Genomic DNA, 26,476 nt, shown 5'->3' with positions numbered 1-26,476 from the left:
AACAAATATAAATAGCACTACATTTTCACGCTTTCTGAAAAGGGCAAGGGAGTTACCCCACATCACTTGTTCTGCTCTTGACTGCCCCCCACATGTAGAGATACGCACGTGCACACCCTTTATCACGTGCCCACTCACATCTCAAGTTTTGGCCAGGATTTGGGCCTTTTACCTCTATGAACTTGTTGACTATGCTAACATTAGTTTTTATTCATTTGTTTGTTTATTTTTAACTGTGCTGGGTGTTTGCTGCTGCTCACAGGCTCTCTCTAGTTCTGGTGAGCAGGGCCTGCTCTCTAGTTGCGGTGCACAGGCTTCTCATTCTGATGGCTTCTCTTGTTGCGGAGCACGGGCTCTAGGGCACAGGCTTAGTTGCCCCGAGGTACGTGGGATCCTCCTGGACCAGGGATCTAACCCATGTCCCCTGCATGGGCACATGGATTCTTTACGTAACTGGACCACGATATTGTTTTAGTTGAACATGTAAGTCCTTTAAAAATGGGTTTTGCCCTACCTCCCTTTGCAGTATAGATGTCAGGAAGTACAGTTAAAGGTGCACATTGCTTGCACATGGTTGTTCATAAGTGGCTTCGTTCATAATAGCCAGACACTGAAACCTGCCCCATGCCCTTTAGTGGATAAACGGATAAACACACTGTGGCACATTCTTACCATGGAATACCCCTCAGCAATAAAAAGGGATAAACTATTAGTAGAAGCAGTAGCTTGGATGAATATGGAAAATATGCAAAGAGAAAAAAAATTTCAAAGAAGATACATACTGCATGATTCTGTTTTCATAACATTCATAAAATAACACAGTCATAAAGATGGAGAACAGATTAGTGGTTGCCAAGAGTTAGTGGTGAATGTCAGGGAGAAGGGTGTGGCTATAAAGCATTAACGGGAGGGAGATTTTGTGCCATGGTGGAGTGTCTGCATGGTGACGGTTATGCAGTGCTACACATGATAAAATTGCATGCTGCAAAATGAGTGCCTGTATCACTGGTGAAATTTGAACAAGCTTTATGGATTTCACCAATGGCAGTTTCTTGGTTTTGTGTAAAGATGTTAACATGAGGGAAGACTGCAGGAAGGGCCCACGGACCTCCCTGTACTCCTTTGTGCCACCAATGACTCTATAATTATTGCAAATTTAAAAGTTTTTAAAAAGGAGATAACTATTACCTGTCATTCAGAATTGAGATGCTGAAATAGATGAATATGGTATACTACTTGTTTTCTATTGTGCTTAATCAGTTTCATTTAAATTTTGTTTACATTAAAACTGAGGTCATTGTTCAGCTAAGTCATGTCCAACTCTTTGTGACCCATGAACTGCAGCACACCAGATTTCTGTCCTTGCCTATCTCCTGGAGCTTGCTCAAACTCATGTTCACCGAATCGGTGATGCCATCCAACCATCTCATCCTCTGTTGCCCCTTTCCCCTCTTGCCCTCAGTCTTTCCCAGCATCAGGGTCTTTTCCAGTGAGCCAGCTGTTCACATGAGTTGGCCAAAGTATTGGAGCTTCAGCTTCAGCACCAATCCTTCCAATGGATATTCAGGGTTGATTTCCTTTAGGATTGACTGGTTTGATCTCTGCTGTCCAAGGGACTCTCAAGAGTCTTCTCTAGCACCACAGTTCGAAAGCATCAGTTCTTCAGCACTCAGCCTTCTTTGTGGTCCAACTCTTACATCCATACCTGACTATTGGAAAAACCATAGTTTTGACTATATGGACCTTTGTTATCAAAGTGATGTCTCTGTTTTTAATACATTGTCTAGGTTTGTCATAGCTTTTCTTTCATAGCTGCAGTGACTGTCTGCATGATTTTGGAGCCCAAGAAAATGAAATCTGACAGTTTCCACCTTTCCCCCTTCTATTTGTGATGAAGTGTTGGGACTGGATGCCGTTATCTTTGTTTTTTGAATGTTGAATTTTAAGTCAGCTTTTTCACTCTCCTCTTTTACCTTCATCAAGAAGCTCTTTAGTTCCTCTTTACTTTCTGCCATTAAAGTGGTACCATCTGCATATTCGAGGTGGTTGATATTTCTCCCAGCAATCTTGATTCCGGCTTGTGAGTCATCCAGACCATCATTTCATATGATGTACTTCATATATAAGTTAAGTAAGCAGGATGGCAATATACACCCTTAATGTACTCCTTTCTCAATGTTGAACCAATCCATTGTTCATGTCCAATTCTAACTGTTGCTTCTTATCCTGCATACAAGTTTCTCAGGAGGCAGATAAGGTGGTCTGGTATTCCCATCTCTCAGAATTTTCCACAGTTTGTTATGATCCACACAGTCAAAGGCTTTGGCGAAGTCAATAAAGCGGAAGTAGATGTTTTTCTGGAACTCTCTTGCTTTTTCTGTGATCCAGTGGATGTTGGCAATTTGATCAAAGGCTGGAAGAAACAAACCTCACACCTATACCTCAAGCCGTATATTAAAAAAATTAAATCCAATGGAACGTAAATATCAATATGAGATAAAACTACAAAATCTATAGAAGAAAACATCAGAGAAAGCTTGGTTTAGACAAAGGTTTCTTAAGGTAGAAAAAGCATGAACTGTAAGAGAAAAATACTGATAAGTTACGCTTCATGAAATGTCAAAACTTTTGTTTTTTAAGACTTTTAAGAAATTGAAAAGGCAAGTCTCTTTTACACAACATAGATCTGATAAATGCATTGTGTCCAGGTTGTACAAAGAATTTGTACAACTCAGTAATGAGACAATACAGTTTAAAAATGAGCAAAGGATTTGAACAGATATGTCACCAAAACATACATACAAATTGCAAAAAATTACCTGAATGATGTTCAGGAATTAGCCGTTAGGGAAATGCAAAAATAAAACCGTGATGGCCTCTGTCCCAGAGAATGACTAAAACTAAAAAGATTGACATATCCGGTGTTGATGAGGATGTAGAGCAATCAGAATGCTCAACACAGATGATGGAAATGCAACTTGATACAACCACTGTAGAAAACAGTTTGAAAGTTTCTTATCAAGTTGGACACAGATTTACCGTAAAATCCAGCAGTCTTACTCCTAGGTACTTAGTCAAGAGCAATGAAAATGTATGTTTGCATAGACTTGGCATAAACTATTTACAGCAGCTTTATTCCTAACAACCCAGACTGGAAACAACTCAAATATCCAATAATTGATAAATGGATGAAGTATGGTGTAACCATACAATGAAATGAACTACTGATACACAGAATGACATAAATGAATCTCAAAAGCATTAGGCCAAGTGAAAAGATCCAGAAACAAAAGAGTACCTACCGATGATTTCAGTTGATTTTATATGAAATACTAGAATAAGCAAAAATAGAGTAACAAAGGAGATGAATGTTTGCTAGAGGTTGATAGTGGGAGTTGGAGATTGAGTCAAAGAGGCACAAGGGAACTTTGGGTGGAGATGTACTTTATCACATTTATGGTATTATTTACCCAACTTAAAATTAGTAAACTTTACTTTATAGATATGTGTGTGTGTGTGTGTATGTGTGTGTGTGTGTTTTATAATGTGATAGAGTGATGTGTATTATATGGAAAATTTCTGTGCTTTAAACCCATCAGGCTGTGACCTGTATTATTGCGCTACTAAATTTCTAAAATTGGCTAAAATTTAAACACTTTTTAAGAAATCATCTCTTTTGAGACTATTTCACACATTCCAAATGGCTGAATTCTTTTTCCTAGACAAATGTTTTATGGCTGGGTTTTATTTTTAAAGTATTTTTGTTTCAAATGTAATAGAAGATACTGTATTTTTAAAGTATTTTAAAAACAGTTTACTCACTTTAGTTTACTTAATTTGTATGTTAGTCACTCTGTCATGTCCAACTCTTTTTGACCCCATGGACTGTAGCCTGCCAGGGTCTTCTGTCCATGGCATTGTTCAGGCAGGAATAATGGGGTGGGTTGCCATTTCCTCCTCCAGTGGCTTTTCCTGACCCAGGGATCGAACCCTGGTCTCCTGCATTGCGGACAGATTCTTTACTGTCTGAGCCCCCAGGGAAGCCCTTACTTAATTTATAATTAAGTAATTTTAAAAAAATCCTGTGAGTGCAGAGTAAAAAGGAGAAAAATATGACATTTTCACTTAAAGGCTATAATGAATGGGAAGGGAAAAGGGAGCTTCTCTTGGGGGGGGGGGGGGGGGAAAGCCCAAGAATTAAAGTAAGAAACTGAGTGTACAGTAAGACTAGGTTTTAAAAGAGCCTGCTTGGTCATTGTGGTGACATTGATTAGACAAAATAGCAGCCCCCGCACTCACACTGTTACTCAACCATCTGGCTGTGGGAAGATAAAGTGCATGGGTTTGTACACCAGGCAACAGGTATGTGTTCTGCTTATATCTTGCTCTTTCCCAAAGCAGTTAATAACCAGTGCCACGATATAGACCAGTGACATTTTTCTGGAGTTATTAAAATTCAAGTCATTTTTTTTAAAGAGAATATAGATTAACATCTATTATTTAATGTTAAAAGAGTAACAGACTTTGAGGAATATAGACATATAACAGTCATGAATAAAAAGTGATAGGCCTTACAGCAAAATTTATTACTAGTGTTTTAAAGGCACATTATTTGAAATGCTAGCTTTTTCTATTCTTTCCTGATAATTATTTTCTAAATTCTTTTTCCTTCTGAAATATTTGAAAAAATAGTTTTATTGAAATTATGTACATGAGAAAACTTGGTACTTATAATCTAGCTTGTATACATTTTTTAATTTGAAAAGATTTCCCAATCTAGTATAATCACAGATAATGTTATTCACAGGCAACAGCTGATAGTTTTTCACAACGTCTAAAACTATCCTTAATGGAATTGTATAAAGTTTCAGATTCTGTAACCTAAAACAAACCCTAGTTTTCAGGAAAGACTAGGAAATAAGGCTCATCCAAAAGACTGACTAGATAGATTTCTTTGAAGTATAGGCAGGCAAGGCTGGCAGGTGGCCTCACACTAGGTATGCCAGCATTTCTGTTGAGTGAAGGACTAAAACATTAAGGATGTAAATGATATAGGAGGATATTTTGCAAAAGGTAAAACTCATTGGGCACACCGACCAAAGATCCCTGGAAGTTTCTATTTTTTTCTTGGGCGGAAGTTCTAACGAGTCTTAGATACTCCTTGGTTAGAAGAATTTAGTAAATTTCTGTTCAAGGATTCTATTATTCAGTCTTTTGTTCAAATATATGGGAATTAACAATTATGAAACAACATGATTCACACTTACAGTGTGTGAATCTCTAATACAAATGTTTACATTATGAATAATACATAATCTAACATTCTTTGCTGTGATGTTTTGAAAATATATCTTATTTTGTATTCACTAGTTATGGGGATAGTCACCTTCCAGGTACCGTCTTTTCCTGTTGTGTATGTCTGTGTGTATATTCTACGAGGTATCTGCGTTCCTCTCTCTATTCTCTATACTTGGCTTATTTTTCTCCTTTCCCCTTAATTTTTCCTGAAGTTTAAAAAATCTTTCTGTCACTTGATTCTAAAATTGTCTCATCCGTTCTAAAGACGCCCACAGCATCCTCTGTTTACACTGACTTTCTACGCATAAACAAAAGCGTAACTGGTTTGGAATTTTTTAAGTTTAAAAAAACAAGAACACTCTTTAGCTTATAAGCAGAGATTACCTAGTTGGGCAAGAGATAGAAAGAGCAGATCTCAGAGAGACACGAAAAGGAGAGTTAAGCAGAAGAACAAGGTTTTTTGTTTGTTTCAGGACTTGCTAAATGTAGTGATGGGTGAGGAAGCGGTTAATTGAAGAAAAAATGAGAAGAGTGCTGTGGAAAGAGAGAGTGAAGGCATGACATTTAATTTGTGTAAACATAGTTTAAAACAGCCCTTTGGATTGGCAATCTTTGTGAGCACTTTGAAACCCTTACTGTTGGGGACATGAAATCAGACTTTGAGAAACATAGTGCATTAGAAACCTGGTGTACTCTTAACATAACCCCCGGACATACATTTTGCCTCCAGAGTTAATCAGGGTGAGTCAAATGGCAACCTGGCCATGAACCTAGTAGGTAAATTCTGCCACTTCCCCTCATTTCCTTTTGATTTGCTTCACAGTGTGCGTGCGCAAGACACTGAGACGAAGTAATTTTCACATGATTCTGGAATGTCTTTGTTGTCCATGCAGGCAATTCATTTTTTTTAGCCTGCCTTGTGGTTATAAACAGCGGTGCTGTATGAGGTTAAGAAGAAGTTTAAAACAGAGGGAATAATGTTGATAAATGGCTAGCATCAGTCAAAATTTTGTGGATGACAGAGGATATTATGTAGCAAGTGGAATGAACATGGTATAATACGACCCCATTTTTGTGAGAGTGAACCCCCATCCTGTCCTCCCTCCATAATGCTTTCTGTGTATCTTAACTTACGAAGGCAGTTAGTGGCTTGGCTCATAATAAGCTCTAAATAACCATTAGCATTGATTGTTGTTAATACTGTCATTGTCATATGATATGAGGGCAAATATGAAAGGACATACCCAGTTTTAAAAAAATGAAAAGGTGTATGGATAGGATGAAGTATAAAGGAGGCTAATCAAGGGAGAGATGTGAAAGGGTTAAAAGACAAGTTAAACCAAAAAGGGGAGAAATAGGAGAAAGTGTGTGTGTATATTTTTATATTTGTACAATCAGGCAGATCTAAGTTCAAACTTTAGTTCTAAGTTAGTAAGTAAGTTATTTTTTCTACTTATCATTTGTAAAACCCCAGTAGTCAGCCCTGCCCCAAGAGGTTGTTGTTGTCGAATGGGAAGATACGCTTGTCGGGTACTTATCTGCCTTAGGTCATTCTCCTGAGTTAATTTCCTTCACACACTTCTCCTTCAGCTTCCTACTCTTCTTAATTTTGAAAATTGTATATACTAATGTGTTTAAACTGGTAGTCAGCCTTTCATTTTATTAGAGCTTTTTTTTTTAACATAAAGACATTGCAGAATTATAGGCAATCAAAACCTTTCACACACACCAGCACTTAACAGATGTGACACTATGCCTTTCAAGTTTTCATTAGCCCAGAATTATCTGTGTACAGATTTTATGAACCCAAATTTTAAAAATTTTAAGTAGATATGCTCATTTTTAAAAAATCACTCTGTTGATTTAAGTGCTTTTAAAATCTGTTTGTCATGACTCAGTGACTTGAAGATTGGAGTTTGATAGTATTACGTACTCACCAACCACTGCCAAGTCCCCGGTTTCTTTGCATGACCAAGGCCAGGGCTAGAGCCACAGCTCCAGGCCCTCCTGTCATAACCTGTGACCAGCCTTCTGTGATCCATGCTCACTGTCAGTACCCTCTCTGCTGATTTGTTCTTTAATAGAAGCTTGCACTGAAGGGTAGTATTGAACCTAAAGAAGTGGTGGAAATGGGGAGATTTTGATCCCCAACAGATAAGGAATCTCTTAAGGTAGACAAGCTACCTTGTTCCTTGTTCTCCTCACACTACTTCATGTAACAAGCAAGCACTTACCTCCCAACCAGAAAGGCTGAACCACTCATGAATACACATATGGTCTAAAATTGTACAAGATTTTGTTTATGGTAAATATTTTTTTTACAATAAAGATTTAAATCTGATTTCAGTCTCTGCTCCTGAGTGTTTGGCTTTCTAAGGAAAAAGATATTTTGGACAAACCGCAGTCTGTCTGCTGTCTCCATACGATGCTGTACCTCCTGAGCAAGATGAAAGGTGAGCACTGTGGACGCTGAGGTTTGGCTCCTCGGGAGTGTGGTCTCCACTCCCAGAAACAACGTTCAGTATTGAAATTCCACAAAAACAGGGAGGGAGTATACTTCCTTGTAACAAAAGGAGACTAGAAGGTACAAAACATTTCACTAGAGAGAATCCTTTATGTAGTCATAGAAAACTCTTAATACATTCAAAGTGTGCTTTATGAAAATTTAATTTACATTTTGCATCAACATCAAAAATGATAGCGAACAGTGTGTTTTCTGAGTTCAGTGAGGTGAATTGAGTGGTCTGTGGTTGAAGGTAATATTTTTCTTACTATTTTTGGCATGATGAGAACAATAATCTGTTGTATTAAAACATTCAGTAGTAGTTTTCATCAGTGATGAAAGTATTCCAAACAGAGATTTACAATCGATTCAGAGCAAGATGCCTAAGAGCATGGAATGTAAGTGTTCTGAATAAAATAAAGACTTCTTTTTCCAGTTCATTCAAAAATACACACATACATCGATGGGAAACTTGGTTTTAACATTATATTTAACATCAAAGGTTAAAAAGGAAAATTTGCCAAGCTAAGAGTTTCTTTTTTTGCCATTTGCCTGTAGTGGCCATCGAAGAGACCTGGGATTCCCAGTCAGTGTCCCCTTGGTGGCAGCAGATGCGCACGGTCTGTATTCAGTCCGAGAACAACGGGGCTGCGCTGTTGTCTGCGCACGTCGGGCATGCTGTCGCTGCCCAGATATCCAACAGCTTGACCGAGAAGAAAGTGAGTGGGCAGGGGGGTGGCTCTAGGGGGGCTCCCCTCCAGCAGGCTCCCGACCGCTTTCCCCTTCTGGGCTGCATTGTCGTCAGTGTGTGGAACATCTAGGATTTGAGATATGTGTCCAGCAGGATCTTGTCTGTCTCTTGGAGATGAGTGGTTCTTTAGTTGTTTATTCAGATGACATGCATCCTTGAACCTAGTCTCCACATAGCATAAGGGGAGAAGCACTGGAGTCAGGGCAGAGACCTAGTGTTCACAGCTGGTGGTCTGTGGTGAGTGCCTTTAGAAGGCAGGTCCTCATTCAAAAGGCTCAGGGTTAGACAGCATTATTTCTCAGATTTCTTTCAGCTCTTAATTTCTACAATTGCATTTATATCCCTCTTTTAGAAACAAGGGTGGTTTTGGCACGTAGTGTTGAGTGACTCAGATGATAGCTTCCAGTAGACCTTTTACTTTGTGGCTTTTCCCCATCTCTTGAAGACTAAAATTTATTAAGACAAGACTAATGCCCTCGTATCTCGTGGTGAATCAAAAAATTTTTTCTAGGGGGATGTTGCATTGAATTGGATAGGATACTTAAATAGGTCTGTAGAGATTCACTCAACATTGTCAGTCTCAGTAGTTTGGGGCTAAATTCATTATGACTGGTTTATGATGTTTCTAATAATGGAGAGAGAGAAATTTAAGATACATTTTTTATGTTGGCTTGTACATTCTGAAGAACCGTCAGTATTTGGGAACTTGCAGGGATGGGCCTGAAACCTTTGCAGTGCATGTCGGTTGAATCATGGGCCTCACTACAGGTCTCTTCATAAATGTCTGAACTCCATCAGCATTGCCCCTAAGTCTCCAGTCTACTCCTCACCCTCATGTTCCATCCAGCCAAGTAGTAATGTTTGTGTGCCAACATCTGTATATCGCTTTGTGATGTATCCTGATGATCAGTTGGCTTTCATGTTAAAAGTTCATTCAAGTTAATGTTGATCCAGACTCTTAGCCAGAGTATCAACTGGGTGTTTTCTATTAGTTTTCCCAAACAGTTTCAGGAACTGACTCGGAAGCCCTCACTGATTCCTGGGAGGCCCTTTCTCTTGACACGGAATACTGGAAACTCCTCCTGAAACAGCTGGAGGACTGTCTCCTGCTTCAGACTCTGCTTCACAGCAAAACGAACACCCGGACCTCCAAAGTGTCTTCACTTCAGGCTGAGCCGCTCCCGAAGCTTTCTGTGAAAAAGCTGTTAGAAGGAGGAAAAGGTAACCTGAAGTTATTTGTGCATTTGTAGCCATATATCTATATTTTTATGGTATGAGCTTTCTGGGGCTTTGTTTTGTTTTGTTTTAAATAGAAATGACTGAAAGAAAAATATACTCAGATTTTAAAAGTAAATAAATAACCCACCACCTACCTCTTATCAACTTCCAAGGCCCATCTCAAATGCTGCCTCCTCCAGGAAGCCTCTCATGACCTACTAACTGCGGATTTTCTCTTCTTCCTCCTAATATCTGTGGAACTTTATACCTCATTTTCAATGCATCACTTTCTACTATTCCAAAGTCATTGGATTCCTGTGCTTAAACATCTTGTAGGACCACAAATATCTTAAAATATTGGATTTATAATGACATACTTCTCTCCTTATTACCAGCATCTCTGTCAGACGTTTGATACTAGAATGACTATTTCTGGATTTAATATGGCATTTATGGTTTTAATTTAGTTAACTCGTCTTTTCATTCTGTATAAGATTTGTGAAGATTTCCAAATTGTAAACTCAAACTATCCTCTGTTCTGCCACCTGGTGAAACTGTAGGAACACCATTTTAATATTAACTTGAGCAGTAGGATCAGGACTTGATCCTGGAATGGGAATTATCAAATGATTTAGAAGCCAAGCATAAGAAATTAGATCACCTGGCACACTGGTCTCATTTATTTCCGCTGATAATCATGATTTTGTATTCTTGTTGTTAAAAAGGTTTACGGAAGAAATACTGAGAGGAAAAGTTTTAATACATTACAGAAGCTTGTATTTGTTTTAGGTAGTAGGCAGGACTCTTCATCGTGAATGCTTTTTATGATTTATAACTTTCTGGACTATGTTGGTGACTGAAACATGGTACAGCATCATGCCATTAATTAACTATGGCTAAATTTTGCCCTCAAATATTCGAGAGGCAAGTTCTTGACTATTAAAAATAGTATTTTGCCCTAAGAAGGCTTGACACAAGTAGCATGCTAATGAGTTTGTTTTCACTTGTGTTTAAATGAAAGCATTTTAAAGATGTATTCATGCCTTCATCTGTGCCTGGTAAAATGCAGTTTGAATTTGTGGACGTTGAAGGTATTGTGTATAGACATTAATATTTAGCTAATATGTTACAAGAGTGTAAAGATGCCCTTAGAGATCCAGTATCCCACTCGCCTTCACATGGTGAGTGGTACGTGGTGACACTGCTATAAATCTCATGGCTTTGGGGTCACTTCAGGCTTAACCCAATGTGGCACTTAGGTCTTTGTGAGGACATTGAGATCCTGCACTCTGTGGGCTCCTTTTGGCAAATGCTGCCAGTGTTCATTTTCTTTCTTGTCTCCAAACTGTAGGTGGCATTGCAGACAGTGTAGCCAAGTGGATATTTAAACAGGACTTCAGCCCTGAAGTGCTAAAACTGGCTAATAAAGGAAGAGATGCAGAAAACCCAGATGAACCCAGAGAAGGTATTAACCGAGGTTTATTTGAGGTGTCAGAGGTGGAGATGGACTTGGGAGCCATTCCAGGTAAGACATAAACATAGGTAAACAGGAAATCCAGCATGAAGAAGGCAGCTGGAGCTCTCCCTCAGGCAGGAGTAATACATTGCTGTCTCTAACTTTCAGACCTGCTGCACTTGGCCTACAAGCAGTTCCCTTGCAGCCTCGAGCTGGACGTGCTGCACGCACACTGCTGCTGGGAGTACGTCGTGCAGTGGAATAAAGACCCGGAGGTACGACTCTCGTTACCTCTTCCATGGGACTGTTCCCTTTGCTTATAGCACTTGACTTTTCCCCTTTGGAATGTCTCCATGCTAGGAGCTATACAAGGCCTTTTTCATATATAATCCTCACGGTAAACCTATGAAGTGTCGGTGTCATCATTATTCCCACTCTAGAGAAGAGAAAACAGCCTCAGAGAAGTCAGGTTCCTTGCCCAGATTTTAAGTACACTGCTTACAGTGGTCAGGCCAGGATTCAAGCCTAGTAGATTTCTCTGTGTTCAACACCAGTGTGTTCTATCCTATTCTTAATAAGTTGCCATGAGCATCTTTTATTTCCTTTGGAATTTCTATGTAAGATAGCATCAACCTATACACAGTTCTTCACACTGTAGTCATCATGATCAAATCCAGAGTAAAGATCCTGATGCCAGCCTGATTGTCTGCTTGGGCATCACTTTCTGCCCCTTCCAGCAGTCTTCCCTCCCAGACATTCTCAATCTGGAAGCAGCATGAGGCCGTCCAGGCCTGGAGACAGGAGGCCTGGACTTGAGGGCTCCACACAGGTGTCTGGGTTTGGGCCAGTCACTGAATCTCTTGAATCTGGTTTTTCTCTTCCCACCCTTTTTTAATGATGGTGCCACTGTTCAGGATTGACACCTGGATAAAATAAGATGCGAAAATGCCTGCTGTATATTTCTCTTGGCTGTACAGTTCTCAGAGCATAGGCCTCCTTAGTTCTTTGGTAAATTAACCTCAATCAAAATTCTTTCCTTTATCATCCTTGTATCAGGTTGCATTGAAGAAAAATCTCACTGATTAAGTAATTCACACTAAAATACTAATGATAGGAGCTTCCCAGGTGGCGCTAGTGGTAAAGAACGCGCCTGCCAAGGCAGGAGACATAAGAGATGCATTCGATCTCTTGGTGGGGAAGATCCCCTCGAGGAGATCCTGGCACCCTACTCCAGTATTCTTGCCTAGATAATCCCATGGGCAGAGGAGCCTGGTGGGCTACAGTCCGTGAAGTCACAGAAACGTGACTGAAGCAGCTCAACACATAAGCATGCATACTAATGATAATGATATTTTTCCTTGCTCTAAATAAAACAGTGTTGTCTTGAACATGTAATCACTTTCATTTTAAATAAAGACATTTTAAAAATAAGTGCTTTAAACAAAGTAATGTTCTTTGATCAATTAAACTTTGACCAAAAAATGCCCCTCTCATCACTCTTCAGTTGACCTCCCCACAGCCTAAACGGGAGCAAGTTTAGTCTCTTCCTTAAATGGGACACTTTTGTCCCATTATAAGAACCTTATAAGAACACTTTGTCCCATATAAGAACCTTAGGACTAGAACAAAGGCACGATACTTTCTAAAATCTGAGTGAATTAGTTCCAGATTCAGGTTTAAGAAAACGATATTTAAGTTAAAAATCTTTGTCCTACAGAGGTCATTTCTAAACCAAAGGCAGTTTACATAATAGACACTGTTCAGCCCCATGGCTCCTAGCTGTGTGACCTTTGGGAATGTTTCTGAGCCTTTTGTTCTCAATTTTCTCCTTAAGTAGATGAGGACCGTAACAGTAGCATCTCGAAGAGTTGTAGCAGCTTAAAGAAAATACACACATGGTGCCTGACATTTTGATTTGTGTTGCCGTTGTCATTTATTATAATTATTTACATTTAAAATCAATAGTCATTTTTCTTGTTTGTTTTTTTCCTGTTAAATATTTATCTCCTTGCCCCATCCAACAACCCCTATCCCAGTTTCATCATTTTACACACACAGCTTTACTAGGTTCAAAACAATTGAAGTTACCTTTGGGGAACTTTTGACACACATTAGCAAAGTTGCTATGTTTAATAATGTACAGGCCACAATTTTAAACTGCCTTGATTAAAAAGAGTTGAATGTTCAGCATTCCCTCTTATATTTCCTATTTCCCTTCACTGCTTTAATATTTTCTCCTTGGCACTTAGCACTAACATCCTTTATAAACATCCTCTATAATTTACTTACCGTACTTATCATCTAGTTCTGTCACTAGAACGTAACCTCAGTGAGGGCAAGGATTTGGGTCTGTTTTGTTCATTACAGTGTGTCTGCTGCCTTTAGCAGCCTGGTGCATAGTAGTTGCTCAATAAATAGTTGTTGAAGAATTAATTAATGATATTTACAAAGAAAATAAACCTATTGTTTTTACATTTGTGTGAAATTCAACTATTTATTGGAGAGAGCATTGCTGTGATGTACAGACCACAGTAAATTTTGAATCCAGATGTCCGGGAATCAGTCATTATATAGATACTGTAAGGGAGACCATTAACATTATCTTATGCAGAATTTCTTCTTATATAATAATTCCATGTTCTTGTAACATTCTTGGGTTTATGTAGAAATGTATGTAAGAAGTCTCCATTTATATTTGAAGCAACTATTGAATAATACCTCTTCTTTCTCTCTTCTTGCTTCCTCTATGCAAGGAAGCACGTTTTTTTGTTAGGTCAATAGAACACTTGAAGCATATTCTTAATGCCCATATTCAGAATGGTAAGTAAATAGGTGTTTAAAATGTAACTGTTTCTTTCAAAAGAGCCAAATCTCTTTTTTTTTTAAATAATGTTTTTTATTTTGTATTGGGGTATAGCCAGGTAACAAACAGTGTTGTGATGGTTTTAGGTGAACCAGGAAGGGACTCAGCCATACATATACATGTATCCCTTCTCCTCCAAATTCCCCTCCCATCCAGACTGCCACATAGCATTGAGCAGAATTCCCTGTGCTATACAGTAGGTCCTTGTTGGTTATCCATTTTAAATATAGCAGTGTGTACATGTCCATCCCAAACTCCCTAACTATCCCATCCCCTTCCTCACAGAGCCAAATCTCTTTAAATTCACATCCTGGTAAATTTTTATTTGATAAAAATAAAGTAGGTCCTACCACCTAACACGTTACTGTGTGTGGCTGCATACACAGTACCAGCTGTTTTAATTGCTTGAAAAATGCTGTCCAGAAAGGAGATGGGGGCTGGTGGTAATTATCACCATCTCTCCCCACCCATCAGTTTCCCGAGCTGATGACTGTTGCTAGCTGTAGTGAGGAGAATATTATGCATGAATTATTAATTCCCCCTCTAGTTCACGGGTAGATAAGGAACGAGGAATGGGCTGCTCAGAACTGTAAGTCCTGATGAAAAAGTTAGGGTAGCCAAAGCCTAATAATACTGTATCCTAGAAATTACTTTGTGCTGCTTCTTTTTCTTTTATTTATTGATAATCTAAGTTTATTTCATTTGTTTACAAAATAAATGCATCAATATTGTCTTTTCAAAAAATGTTTTATTGAAGTAGAGTTGATTTACCATACTGTTAGTTTCTGGTCTGCAGCAAAGTGATTCAGTTATACACACACATACACATGTATATATATGTTCTTTTTCATATTCTTTTCCACTATGGTTTGTTATAGGATATTAAATATAGTTCCCTATGCTGTGCAGTAGGACCTTGTTGTTCACCTATTTTATATGTAGTAGTTTGTGTCTGCCAAATCCCAGTCTCCAAATCTATCCCTCCCATCTTGTGCTTCTTTTAATGAACATGAGCATTCTCCATTGGCTTCTTTACCACGGGGATTGCTGTTGTCTTCTTGAAAAAAATGTTACAAATTATTGTAGAAAAATGGTCACCAGATTGCTGGCTGCATTTAATAGAAGAGTTTCCCTGTAAGAATTAATCAAGGAACTCAGTAATGAACTAGTGAGTTACTAAGATAGGAAGTTAGTAAGGTACTAAGTGGTGAAACTGGATTTGGGTCCAGATAAGGGGAGATAATCACCTTTTTGTCTCTGTGATACATTGTAGAGAAGCTGTTTATTTCTTCTTCTGTAACACCTTCTTGCAGGTGATATGGGGTCAAATTGCAGAAATTCTAAAATTCTTGTTTTACTTGATAAGAACTTATAATTTATTTTGTATATTCATCTCTTTACTCTTAACTTTCTTCCAAGGGTGGAAAAAGGATTTAAAGTGGCTCATTTGGAAAATAAGGTCTCTAGAGGATTTATCCTTACTGATAAAATTAAGTTACCATTGATCACAGGCTGGTATTCAAGTTAGAATTTTACCCAGTTTGTCACGGGAGGAATAAATTCGGAGTTTGGGATTAACACACTACCACACTACTACATACAAAATAGATAACCAACAAGGACCTCCTGTATAGCGCAAGGAACTATACTCAATATTTTGAAATATCCTGTAAGGGAAAAGAATATATATATATATAAATATGAATGGGGTGTGTGTTTGTGTATATACACATAGATGTGTATGTGTGTGTGTATATATATCTGAATCACTGTTGTACACTTGAAACTAACACAGCATTATAAATTAACTTTACTTCAATTAAAAAAGAAAAACACACTTTACCCAATTTGTACATTGAGTAAGTTTCCTGGCTTCTGCATAACCTCACTCCTAGTTACAGAAGCAGCTTTGTGGGTAATAAGGCAATATGTGAAATGTCATGTTTATGCTGCCTAACTGACAGCTATTGCAGAAATTCTAGTATCAGTGCCACAGTTTATTGTTTATGGACATGTAAAGCCCAGATTTTTTGTTTGGTTGAGTTCTTTTTAAATATTTTTTTTTTGTATTTTGTTTTGCTTTTTAATACTTTTTTTGTATATTGCTTTATTTAGTGGTTACATATAAGAAAAATCCTTTAGGGTTGTTTCCAGTGTTTGGCTGTTGACTCTCTTGTACATATTTTTGTGATTGTTTCTGCAGAGGACTTGCTGGGTCACACGGTAGGCATACGTAGCTTAGGTAGATATGGGCCAGGCAGTTTTCCAAGGGGTTTTTCCAGGTGGTGATCCCACCAGCAGTGTGTGAGCAGCCCCACTGTTTCCACATCCTCATCCACACTTGGTGTTGTCATATTAAAAAATTTTAGCCTTTCTGTTGGTCATGTAATGATATCTCTGTGTAGTTCTAATCTCTGTTTCTCTTATAACTAATGACGCTGTCTTTTCTTATGCTTATTGGCCATTTGGATAGCCTCTCACACAGCCCAGTTCTGATTTTTATAGATGATAAAGGTTTTTATTAATTTTATAAATATTATATAAGATATAAGAAGTGATATCTAAATAACACAGGTAGTTTTATAAACTTAATGAAGAAAACAGTTTGCTGTGTATGGTGAGAGAGGAGACATATAAGCATTCTTCTTCTTTACTTCACTTGCTATCCAGGCATTGCGCTGATGATGTGGAACACATTCTTAGTCAAAAGGTTTTCTGCTGCTACGTACTTGATGGATAAGGTAAGGTCATTTTAAATTTGAAGTTTCCTATAATGACTTCTTGTTTATTTGGCTCCATTAATAATTGGCTGATATAAGAAAGATTATTTACATTAGGCCTTGTTAGACTATTTTTTTAATTTGATAACTGCATTTTATTTATGCTCAGTTGTCCTGGCATTTTGGTGACTTGAAGAGCCCAAATCCTTGAAAGAGAGCAATATCCTGTAAAAGCCTCTTAACCCAGGTGATTAGGACCAGTGGTGAATTCAAGCATGGATTTGTATTTTAAATTAAAACATATAAACACGCAATTTCTCATTGATCATGGGATGTAGGGCCAAGATATTTTCTCTAAATAGGGTTGATTGCAGTTTTACTGAAGTTTTTCTACATTAACCTCACCCATGATATATTGCCTGTAATTTCTAAATCCTGTCTCTTTAAAACAATGATGCCATCTGAGTATAAAATCTTAGGATTTTTGTAATTTGTCCCCTACTCTTTATAGTTGTTTCTCTATATCTAATCCAGTAGACCTTGGAGTGAGCTACTGTCTTCCATAAATCTTTTTAAAGCAGTCTGCACAGTATTCATGTAAAGAACTCCCTTGTTTTCCTCATTCATATTTTATTAGTTATTTAATTAAATTACAGACTTACAATATGTACAACCAGCATAGGTAGATTTGGGAACAGATATAAAAGGTAAGCCTGTAACTCAGCCAGTGGGAGAGAAGCTGCTGGCGTTGCCTCTGGGCCTCAAGCTGAGCGGCAGCGCACCTCGCAGGCCAGTGGAGAATGTCGGTTACTCCAGCAGCAGCTAAGTGCATGTTGGGAGAGCTACCACCATAATGACAGCATATGCTATTAAATGTACAGTGACAGACATTCCTAAACCATAAAGAGCACTACGGCTCAGACCCACTATAGGCCACGACTTCTGTAGAAAATACTTTGACATCACTGGTAACTTTTTTTTTTTTAGTTAAATCTAACTGTTCTTCCCTGTGTGCTCATCTTCCTTGCCCATTTACCTGCTTATTTCTTGAAACTCACTCCTTTTGGCCTGTGTACTGTTGCTCTGTTTCACAACTCTGACCACCGTCTTGAGAGACATAATGCAAAGCCTTTTCCATGTGTTAAGCTGTGCAGATGTTCAGCATTCTACCCCAACTGTCCCATCTCACCCTCACAACTTGAGTTGGGTTTAGCAGCCCTAAACCAGGAAGCAGAGAGTTTATAATCATTCATTCAATAGATATTTATTATGAGTATCTCTTCTGTGCCAAGGACGGTGCCAGGTTCTGTGGTTGCAGAGAATAAAGTCACAGCCCGCCCTCAACCCACCATCGGAAAGATGGTAAACAGGCAATAGGGTGCTTTTAGAACTCAGAAGAGGAACGTGAGTGACAAGGGGAGGCTTCTGGGCTGATTTTGGAGGATGAATATACGTATGAATCAGTAAAAAGAAGGGTGAGAATAAAATGTTTACACAAAAAGCCCTGGAGATGGGAGACAGCGTGTCAGATTCGGAGAGCTGCAAGTAGCTTTGATTGGTTGAAGGTCAGGCTAGAGACAGGAGCAGGAAGTGGACCGTGGAGAACCTCCTCTGTGGGCTATGGATCTGGGGTTTTCTAGTGTATGTCAGCTGTTTAGCAGAGGGCCTGGCACAGTCGGGGAGGGCACACTGAACGGTAGCTGTTATTTTTATCTTGGAGACTTGGAGCAGTTTTAAGCAGAAGAATGATATGATCAGATTTGCATCTTAAAAGATGATTTGGGCAGCAGGATGAAGTATGTTGCAATTGGGGTGGGCTGAACGTGGTTGTTTTGAAGGCTGTTGAAGTAATCACAGTGAGAGGTGATGAGGTGAAGAGGCCTTTGTCCTTTCACTTTCTGTTTCCTGTGAATTTTCTTGTCACGTAATATTCTTGAAGGGCAGAACTTTATCTTCCACTTACTACCCCGTATAAAGTGTACAGTAGGATCTTAGGAATTACTTATGGAATAAGAACATCAGCTGATTTTTCTGAGCCAGTAATATAGCTTCTGTCTGCTATAGATGGTTATTCCTTCTGACCTTTTAAAAGTACTGTGTATCATTATGAACAAGCGGAATTTTTAGCTGCTCCTTATTCGTAACCTTCAGTTTGGTTCTAAATAGGTTTTAAGGCAACACAGTTTGATTATGGAAATTGGGAACCTGATCTTTGGGGGTTTTCTTATTTAATAGTTCAAAAATAAGTATTTTTGAAAAGAATGATTTGTGAGCCCAGTGTAATGTATTTTCATAATATGTATTTTTTTATGTTCCACCACAAAATTAATTGTTTTATGCTACAAATTAGTACAACCAACATTTAATTGATGACACTAGTACTGCATTTACTTATAGCTGCATGTATATTTTTAAAATTTGGTTACTTTTTACTTTCTATACCATAGTTTAATGCCTTTTGATTTAAATTTCTAATTAAATGCAGCATTTTGTGTCCTCTTGTCTTAGGTTGGAAAAGCACCAAAGGATAGATTATGCCGAAGGGTAAGTGAATCTTCCTTAACTAGATGAATAGTTGTTAATTCTGCACTTTATATAGTACCTTATTAACTGTGGGGGTGAACTTTGCCTTTTACCATTTTGATGATGTAGTGAGAGATAAGAAAAATGGAAAGAGAACACTGTATTAATAAGGAAACTGGTTATGACCTATGGTCAATTTTAATTTACCTTTCCACATCATCAAATAGTATGTTTAAACTAAGTTTGCCAAGATGTCTTCAACTTTGGACTGTGGACAGGAGGTCCACAAAAAAAAAATTGCATATTTTTGCTGTCTTTCAAATTAGAAATTTATAATTGAAGTGGATTCATATGAGTAGTGAACTTTATCTACCTTTATGTAATAGCTGTTGTACAAACAGTCTTAAATGATGTTTCTACCCATGGATACAGGGGTTTATATTTGAGGTCAGTGATTAGTAATGCTGCTGCTGCTAAGTCGCTTCAGTCATGTCCGACTCTGTGCGACCCCATAGACCAGGCTCCACCATCCCTGGGATTCTCCAGGCAAGAACACTGGAGTGGGTTGCCATTTCCTCCTCCAGTCATGATAGTGAAAAGTGAAAGGGAAGTCGCTCAGTCGTATCCAACTCTTAGCGACCCCATGGACTGCAGCCTACCAGGCTCCTCCATCCATAGGATTTTCCAGCTAGTGTTGCTCAAAACTTTGAAATATTATTACAGATATTTTAAGAAATACTAGGACACAGGAATCCAGCCTTTATATAGGCCCTTAGTCCTGAAAAATCTCCATCGTTGAAGAATTTGTCTGTATGCTCTTGAGTGTGGCTCTGTGACTACTGTTAATATGTGTGTAAATACACACATACACACATGCTGTATTCCTTAAGGATGAATTACTTAGGGATGTCAGGGATTTGTGGCTGTTGGTTTTAAGAAGACCTCATGTGAGCACAGTGGCCCCTTGGACAGGCCCCTTCAGGAAAGATCCATTGCCCACACCATCAGTCTGGTGTTTACTTCACCAGCTAGGGGATCTTACTTTAGTTCAGAGGGTTCAGTTCCTGAAAGATGCTCTGAAACCAGATCAGGCTATTGTCCTGGAACTTTGCAGGTTGGCCTGTCTTGTGTACTCTTGCACACACACACACCATGATTGTTTGGCCAGCAGATGCCTAAGCAAGCCAGACGCAAGCCATCTGTGGCTGACTGACAACACCGCCTCTTTCCAATACAGAAAGATACTTAGTTTTTAAAAATTGAGAGCAGAACCATGTTTTTTAAAAGCCAGATTTTAAAATCTGCTGACTCTACACAGAGAGATTAAAATGTGCGAGTGCCTTGACTTTCAGTTCTTACCTGTCTGTTCAGTGGGGAAAGGCAGTTAACTAGATGCATATGTTCTATTTATTCTTCTGATTACAACCTACCAGTTTTCCTGCTGGAGCTAATGATGTCCCTTCTCACAAACAGGATGTGGGGATGAGCGACACAGCAGTGACTTCCTTCCTCGGCTGCTGCTGGGATCTTCTTCAGACTTTAATGGAGGTAGAAGGGTGGTGTTTTTATGCTGAACTGTCTCTAAGATATCAAGTATTTTGAAACTCATTGGACTTCAGAAAGAACTATATAAAAAGAGCTTGTTTTTTGTTTATTCTCTTCGAAGTTTTGACGTAAGCCTAAAAAATAGTGACGTATCTTATTAGTATTTTTTTTTTAATTATAACTTGAGGGATGGGGAAAAATACGGGTTTCTACTTTGCTGCTGGTAAGAAGCTCATTAAGATATTGGCAAACTGTCATTTCTCCGATTCTGAACATAGCTCTCCCTTCTCAAAACACCCAGGCAGACGTCAGCCGGGATGAAATGCAGGTGCCCGTCTTGGACACGGAGGACGCCTGGCTGACTGTGGAAGGCCCGGTCTCCATCGTGGAGCTGGCCCTGGATCAGAAGCACATCCACTACCCGCTGGTGGTGCACCATTCTGTCCTGGGCGCCATCCTCTACGCTGTCATGAGGTTCTCTCTCAAGACCGTGAAGCCACTCTCTCTTTTTGACAGTAAGGTAATTCGGAGAGCACTTGGGATCCTCTTGGAGCTGAGGGTCTAGCAGAACTGTCTTATCAGAGAGAAGTCACTTGGTCTTTTGTGTCTTGTATAGGATTATTTGCTGTGGGGGTCTTGGTCCTCTATTCTTTGTCAGGCTCCCTGTTCTGACTTACCTGAAATATGGGTGTCCCGGGGTTCGGCCCTCTCAGCCGTCTCTACCCGTCATTCATCTTCAATAAGTTATTTTTCTCCCTCTTGTGTGTGTTCAGGCCTGACCTGTCCCCAGGATTTGGGGCATGTGTTTCTCCTGAATGCCTCTATCGGCCTGTGTGGTGGGCTGCACATACCTCCTTCCTGAAATATCTATCCCCGCCCCTACCCACCCTTGACCTACACTTGCTGTTCCCCCAAGTTCACTGGCTTGGTCAGTTGGTGAGTGATGTCACCATCTGTGATGTGGCAGAAACTAGTAGCCTGGGAAACATCTAGCTCAGTCCCCTTCCTCGGGTCCCAGAGCCACCGTGAGCTCATCGTCGGTTCTTCCTTGCATCCCCTCTTGCCCATCCTTCTCCATCACTGTGGCCCAGGCTCAGGCCTCATCGTCTCCCCTAGGCTGGTCCAGCAGTCTCCAGCTTCCCTCCATAGTCCCTGCTGCCAGACCTTCCTTCCCAAACTAAGATTCAGTCATACTAGATTCATGCTGGGACATAAGACACAGCCTTGCCTGGCTTCTCCACCCGGGCTTGTGTCCATAGTGCTGGTCTCACTCTGCAGCCAGACCACCGCTGGAGACCCCTCGGGCTCCTGGTGCTGGGAGCAGAGGACAGGAGCCCCTGCAGCAGGACTGCCCCCCTCAAGAAGGGGGAAAGCAGGGTGCTGCCGGGGCTCAGTTCCTCCTCCCAAAGGCACTGTCCCTGTGGGGAGCAATGAGTGCAGGGGGAGAGCAGAGACCTGCTGTTACTGTTACAACTACTGTTACTAACCATGTTATTACTATTTCCTGCCGCGTGGAAATGTGGAGCCCAAGAAGGCGGCTTTCCCGCCCCTTGACTTACCTCTCCTCCCGCTTGTCCATTCCTCACACCCCATGCTCTAGCCACTGCTCACCACTTCCACCCCTAGGAGAAGGCAGGCATTTTTCTCACCTCTTGTCTTGTTGTATTGTTCCATTTTCACAGCCAGCTGTTCCATGCGGTCAGTTCCTGTTTGTTACTCACTTATTACTTAAGTGTCACCTCCCCTTCAGAGTCTTTGTCTACATTTCCTGAACTGACCACCTCTTGGCCATGTCCCCATGTCTGTGTGCCGTGCCAGGTACATAATAGGAACCCGATAAATATTTGGTACATTCATAATTAAGGAGATGATAAAGAGAAGTTATGTGACAGAGGTCTGCAGAAGGGATGGGGCAGGTGGTGAGTAGAGAAGCCAGTGGCAGTCAAGGAAATCAAGCCTCTTGGAGAAGCCAGTGGGAATCAGGAGTTGGTGACCATGTGGCCTGGGAAAAAATAATAAAGATCATGGAGGGATTTTGAGGAATAAGCCACCTTATGACAGACTAGTGCAGGGTGAAGGAGAGGGGATGAAAATTCAACCCAATATCAAGTTTGGGGGACTGGACATGCCATTTAAAGGAAGCCCATTTAGAAGGGTTCTGGACATGATGAGTTTGAGAATAAATATAAGCAGAAATAGTGTATTTTAAGAAATTCATTTCTAACAAGTACTTTAAAATTTGATTTAAAAAAATAAATAAATAAAAATAAAGTGTCTAGCTCAGTACTCCCCTCAAAAAGGGACTTCTCAAAACGAGACCACATCCAGCATTGGACAGGCATGGTGGTGATGCTAGTCCCAGCCCAGATTGTGCTTGAGTGGCCTGGGGCAGCTGTGTGACTCACGTGCAGGTACCAAAGCAGTGTGCTGTGGCAGGTGACACAGAGCCCCTCCCACCTTTGCATTTACTGGTAGAGTTGTTTCAGTTCTCCTAGCCTGAGAGTCATGACTCCTGGTTGTCCTTAGGGTTAAATGACATACTCAACACCAAGTGCTCAGCAGTGTCTGGAACATAGTAAATAATAAAGGCACACATACTGCCCATCCCGGAGGCCCTTCTGTAGAACAGACCCCGATATCTAAGACCTCCAGGTAGAAACTACAGACTGTGAGTGAGTGCATGGGAAAACTCTCAAAAGGTGATGTTCAGAGGGAGCAGGTTGCCCTCAGAAGTCTGGCATGTTCTATCACCAAAGGATGAATGGCTTCTTGGCAGTCCCTCCAGATGACCTGTAATCACAGGTTAGGTCTAGAAAGTACCTTAGGCAATATCTGGCATGACCTGAAAGAATAGCACCCTAGAATGGTGGAATCCTTTGTTCAAGATGACCTGGGTGCAAGGAGTGGGCTTGGAGCCCAGATCTTACAACTTACAGGCCAGTGCTCTTTGCTCTTGCAAAGAGCATTTCCTTCTTGAGAACTTCTAAACCATATTTTCTGATATTCCTTTTTGGCTCTATTTTCTTAAACAGGTGCTTTTAAACAGTTCAACAAGTATTTTTAAGAGGATTCAAATACCTACGATGTATTCAGTTCAGTTCAGTTGCTCAGTCGTGTCTGACTCTTTGTGACCCCATGAATTGCAGCACGCCAGGCCTCCCTGTCCATCACTATCTCCCGGAATTCACTCAAACTCACGTCCATCGAGTTGGTGATGCCATCCAGCTATCTCATCCTCTGGCGTCCCCTTCTCCTCCTGCCCCCAATCCCTCCCAGCATCAGAGTCTTTTCCAAAGAGTCAGCTCTTCGCATGAGGTGGCCAAAGTACTGAAGTTTCAGCTTTAGCATCATTCCTTCCAAAGAAATCCCAGGGCTGATCTCCTTCAGAATGGACTGGTTGGATCTCCTTGCAGTCCAAGGGACTCTCAAGAGTCTTCAACACCACAGTTCAAAAGCATCAGTTCTTTGGTGCTTAGCTTCCTTCACAGTCCAATTCACACATCTATACATATATTAGTTACCGATTATTACTTAACAGGCAGATTCTTTACCACCTGAGCCACCAGGGAAGCCCCATTACATACAAATGATCCCCAAACTCAGTGGCTGAAAACAGCAAACGTGTCTTTTTTGTGAGTCCCGATCCGTGTTCCCCTAGTGTAGGCGGCTTTGGCTCAAGGTCTCTCTTGTCTGCGGTTGGTGTGTCAGCCAGGACTCCACCAGAGCGGGGATCAAAATGCACTCACAGGCTTCCATGAGGTTGGCGGGACTCAGTTCTCCTCACGTGGGCCACTGCACAGCGCAGCTCCCAGGTGGCTGCCCTCAGAGCAAGTGAGAGTGAACAGGAGCTTCTAGGGCAGAAGCCACAGCCCTGTGTCACCTGATCTTCAAAGTGTCAGGCTGTCCTCTCTGCCTAACCCTGCTCACCAGCCCCACATCAGGGGAGTGGAATTACACAAGGCCTGGGTACCGAGAGGAGGGCACCCCTGGGGTTCACCCTTAAGGCTGCTTTCACCATAATGCTTACGAAAATCAAAAGAACAGAATTCTGAAGTGTTGTGTTCAAAGACAAAGTCAAATCATGAGTTCTTTTTAATTTTTTAAATTGGAGGATAATTACTTTACAGTATTGTGATGGTTTTTGCTGTACATCAACCTGAATTGGCCATGGGTATGTGAGTTATTCTTTATACCCCCTCCCCCCCATAACAGCCCATACTTATCAATTTTCTTGGTCTTTTCTTTTTCTTTAGGGGAAAAATGCATTTTTCAAAGACTTAACTTCAATTCAGTTATTACCTAGTGGGGAAATGGATCCAAATTTTATTTCTGTACGACAACAGGTAAATTACAGCTATTGGGATGACCAGCTCTAAGGTATTTTTGAGAACTAGTTTCTCTTTAAATTGTATCATTTTTTGATAACTAAATATAATGGAAAAACTACTCTAAATGACAGAAAAGCCAAGTTACTTGGAATTGCATATTTTTTAATGAAAATACTAACAAGATTTTGCTGTATCTGTTTCTCCACCTTCAAGTTCTTACTGAAAGTCGTCAGTGCAGCTGTCCAGGCCCGACACACAGTTGCAAAAGACAGAGACTCCACAGAAGAGGCAGCAACCGCCCCTTTTGGTAAAGACCAGGACTGGCCAGTGCTGGCTGTGGACCTGGCCCATCACCTTCAAGTCAATGAAGATGTTGTCAGGAGGCATTATGTGGGGGAACTCTACAACTACGGAGCTGACCACCTAGGAGAGGAGGTAACAAACAGCCTATGAGTGTCCTCTGGGCTCAAGTTGTAAAACTGGCAGTTGGGGTAAAGAATCAGTAAAGTTGCCAGTAAAGCTTGTTTTCCCTTCCTTTGTTACAACTCCTAGGCACAATAGTAGAACAGGATTAAAATAAGTAACTAGGGAATTCCCTGGTCGTCCAGTGTGGTTAGGATCTGCGCTTTGATTGCTGAGGGCCTGTGTTCAATCCCTGGTCAGGGAACTAAGATCCCGGATGCTGCACAGCTTGGCCAAAAAAAATTTTTTTAATAGAAACTAATCAAATTCCTGTTTGTGGTCAGTGTTTAGTATAACTCATGCAGTATGCCAGACCTGTTTTATGCAGAGGGACAGAGCAGTAAACAGACAGGGTGCCTTCCTCCAAATGCAGTCTACTTAAGGGAGCTGAGAAGCACGCTCAATTCTGGATTGAGCTGTAAATGCTGTGAAGAAAATCACTAAGATCATGTGAATAAGCAGAATAGGATGATCAGGGGTGACTTCTGAGCTGAGCCCCAAGGACAGGAAGGAGCCAGCCACTCAGAAAACTGGGACCCTTGCCAGAGGCAGAAGTAACATGAAGTCCGTACGTTTGTCCACGCTCCTCCCTGCAGGCCATCCTCCAGGTTCAGGACAAAGAGGTCCTGGCCTCCCAGCTGCTGGTGTTGATCGGGCAGCGGCTGGCGCACGCCGTGCTCCGCACTCAGACGAGGGAGGGGCTGGAGCTGCTCGCCAGGCTGCCCCCCACGCTGTGCACCTGGCTGAAGGCCATGGTGAGTGCTGGGCATGAGGGAGGCAGACAAGCCACTGGAGGCTTTCTCTTATGC

General features: G+C 40.5%; 1 protein-coding gene across 2 annotated transcripts in view; it reads left to right on the top strand.

The window, feature by feature from the left end:
- The window catches only part of RAB3GAP2 (RAB3 GTPase activating non-catalytic protein subunit 2), a 103,998-nt gene that overhangs the window by 74,426 nt on the left and 3,096 nt on the right, over positions 1 to 26,476 (top strand). For both annotated transcript variants that reach the window (XM_059875466.1, NM_001192199.1), the window contains 13 exons: positions 7,646 to 7,751; positions 8,360 to 8,520; positions 9,545 to 9,773; positions 11,122 to 11,295; positions 11,395 to 11,501; positions 13,980 to 14,046; positions 16,760 to 16,830; positions 19,318 to 19,353; positions 20,806 to 20,880; positions 21,179 to 21,397; positions 25,131 to 25,220; positions 25,419 to 25,640; positions 26,264 to 26,422. In XM_059875466.1, coding sequence (XP_059731449.1) covers positions 7,646 to 7,751; positions 8,360 to 8,520; positions 9,545 to 9,773; positions 11,122 to 11,295; positions 11,395 to 11,501; positions 13,980 to 14,046; positions 16,760 to 16,830; positions 19,318 to 19,353; positions 20,806 to 20,880; positions 21,179 to 21,397; positions 25,131 to 25,220; positions 25,419 to 25,640; positions 26,264 to 26,422 — 1,716 coding nt within the window. The remainder of the gene's footprint in view (positions 1 to 7,645; positions 7,752 to 8,359; positions 8,521 to 9,544; positions 9,774 to 11,121; positions 11,296 to 11,394; positions 11,502 to 13,979; positions 14,047 to 16,759; positions 16,831 to 19,317; positions 19,354 to 20,805; positions 20,881 to 21,178; positions 21,398 to 25,130; positions 25,221 to 25,418; positions 25,641 to 26,263; positions 26,423 to 26,476) is intronic.

This window comes from Bos taurus, chromosome 16, assembly GCF_002263795.3.
Source record: "Bos taurus isolate L1 Dominette 01449 registration number 42190680 breed Hereford chromosome 16, ARS-UCD2.0, whole genome shotgun sequence".
Classification (NCBI taxonomy): Eukaryota; Metazoa; Chordata; class Mammalia; order Artiodactyla; family Bovidae; genus Bos; species Bos taurus.
Note: the sequence above shows the minus strand (reverse complement) of the source record. Positions and strands in the feature narration are given on the sequence as shown.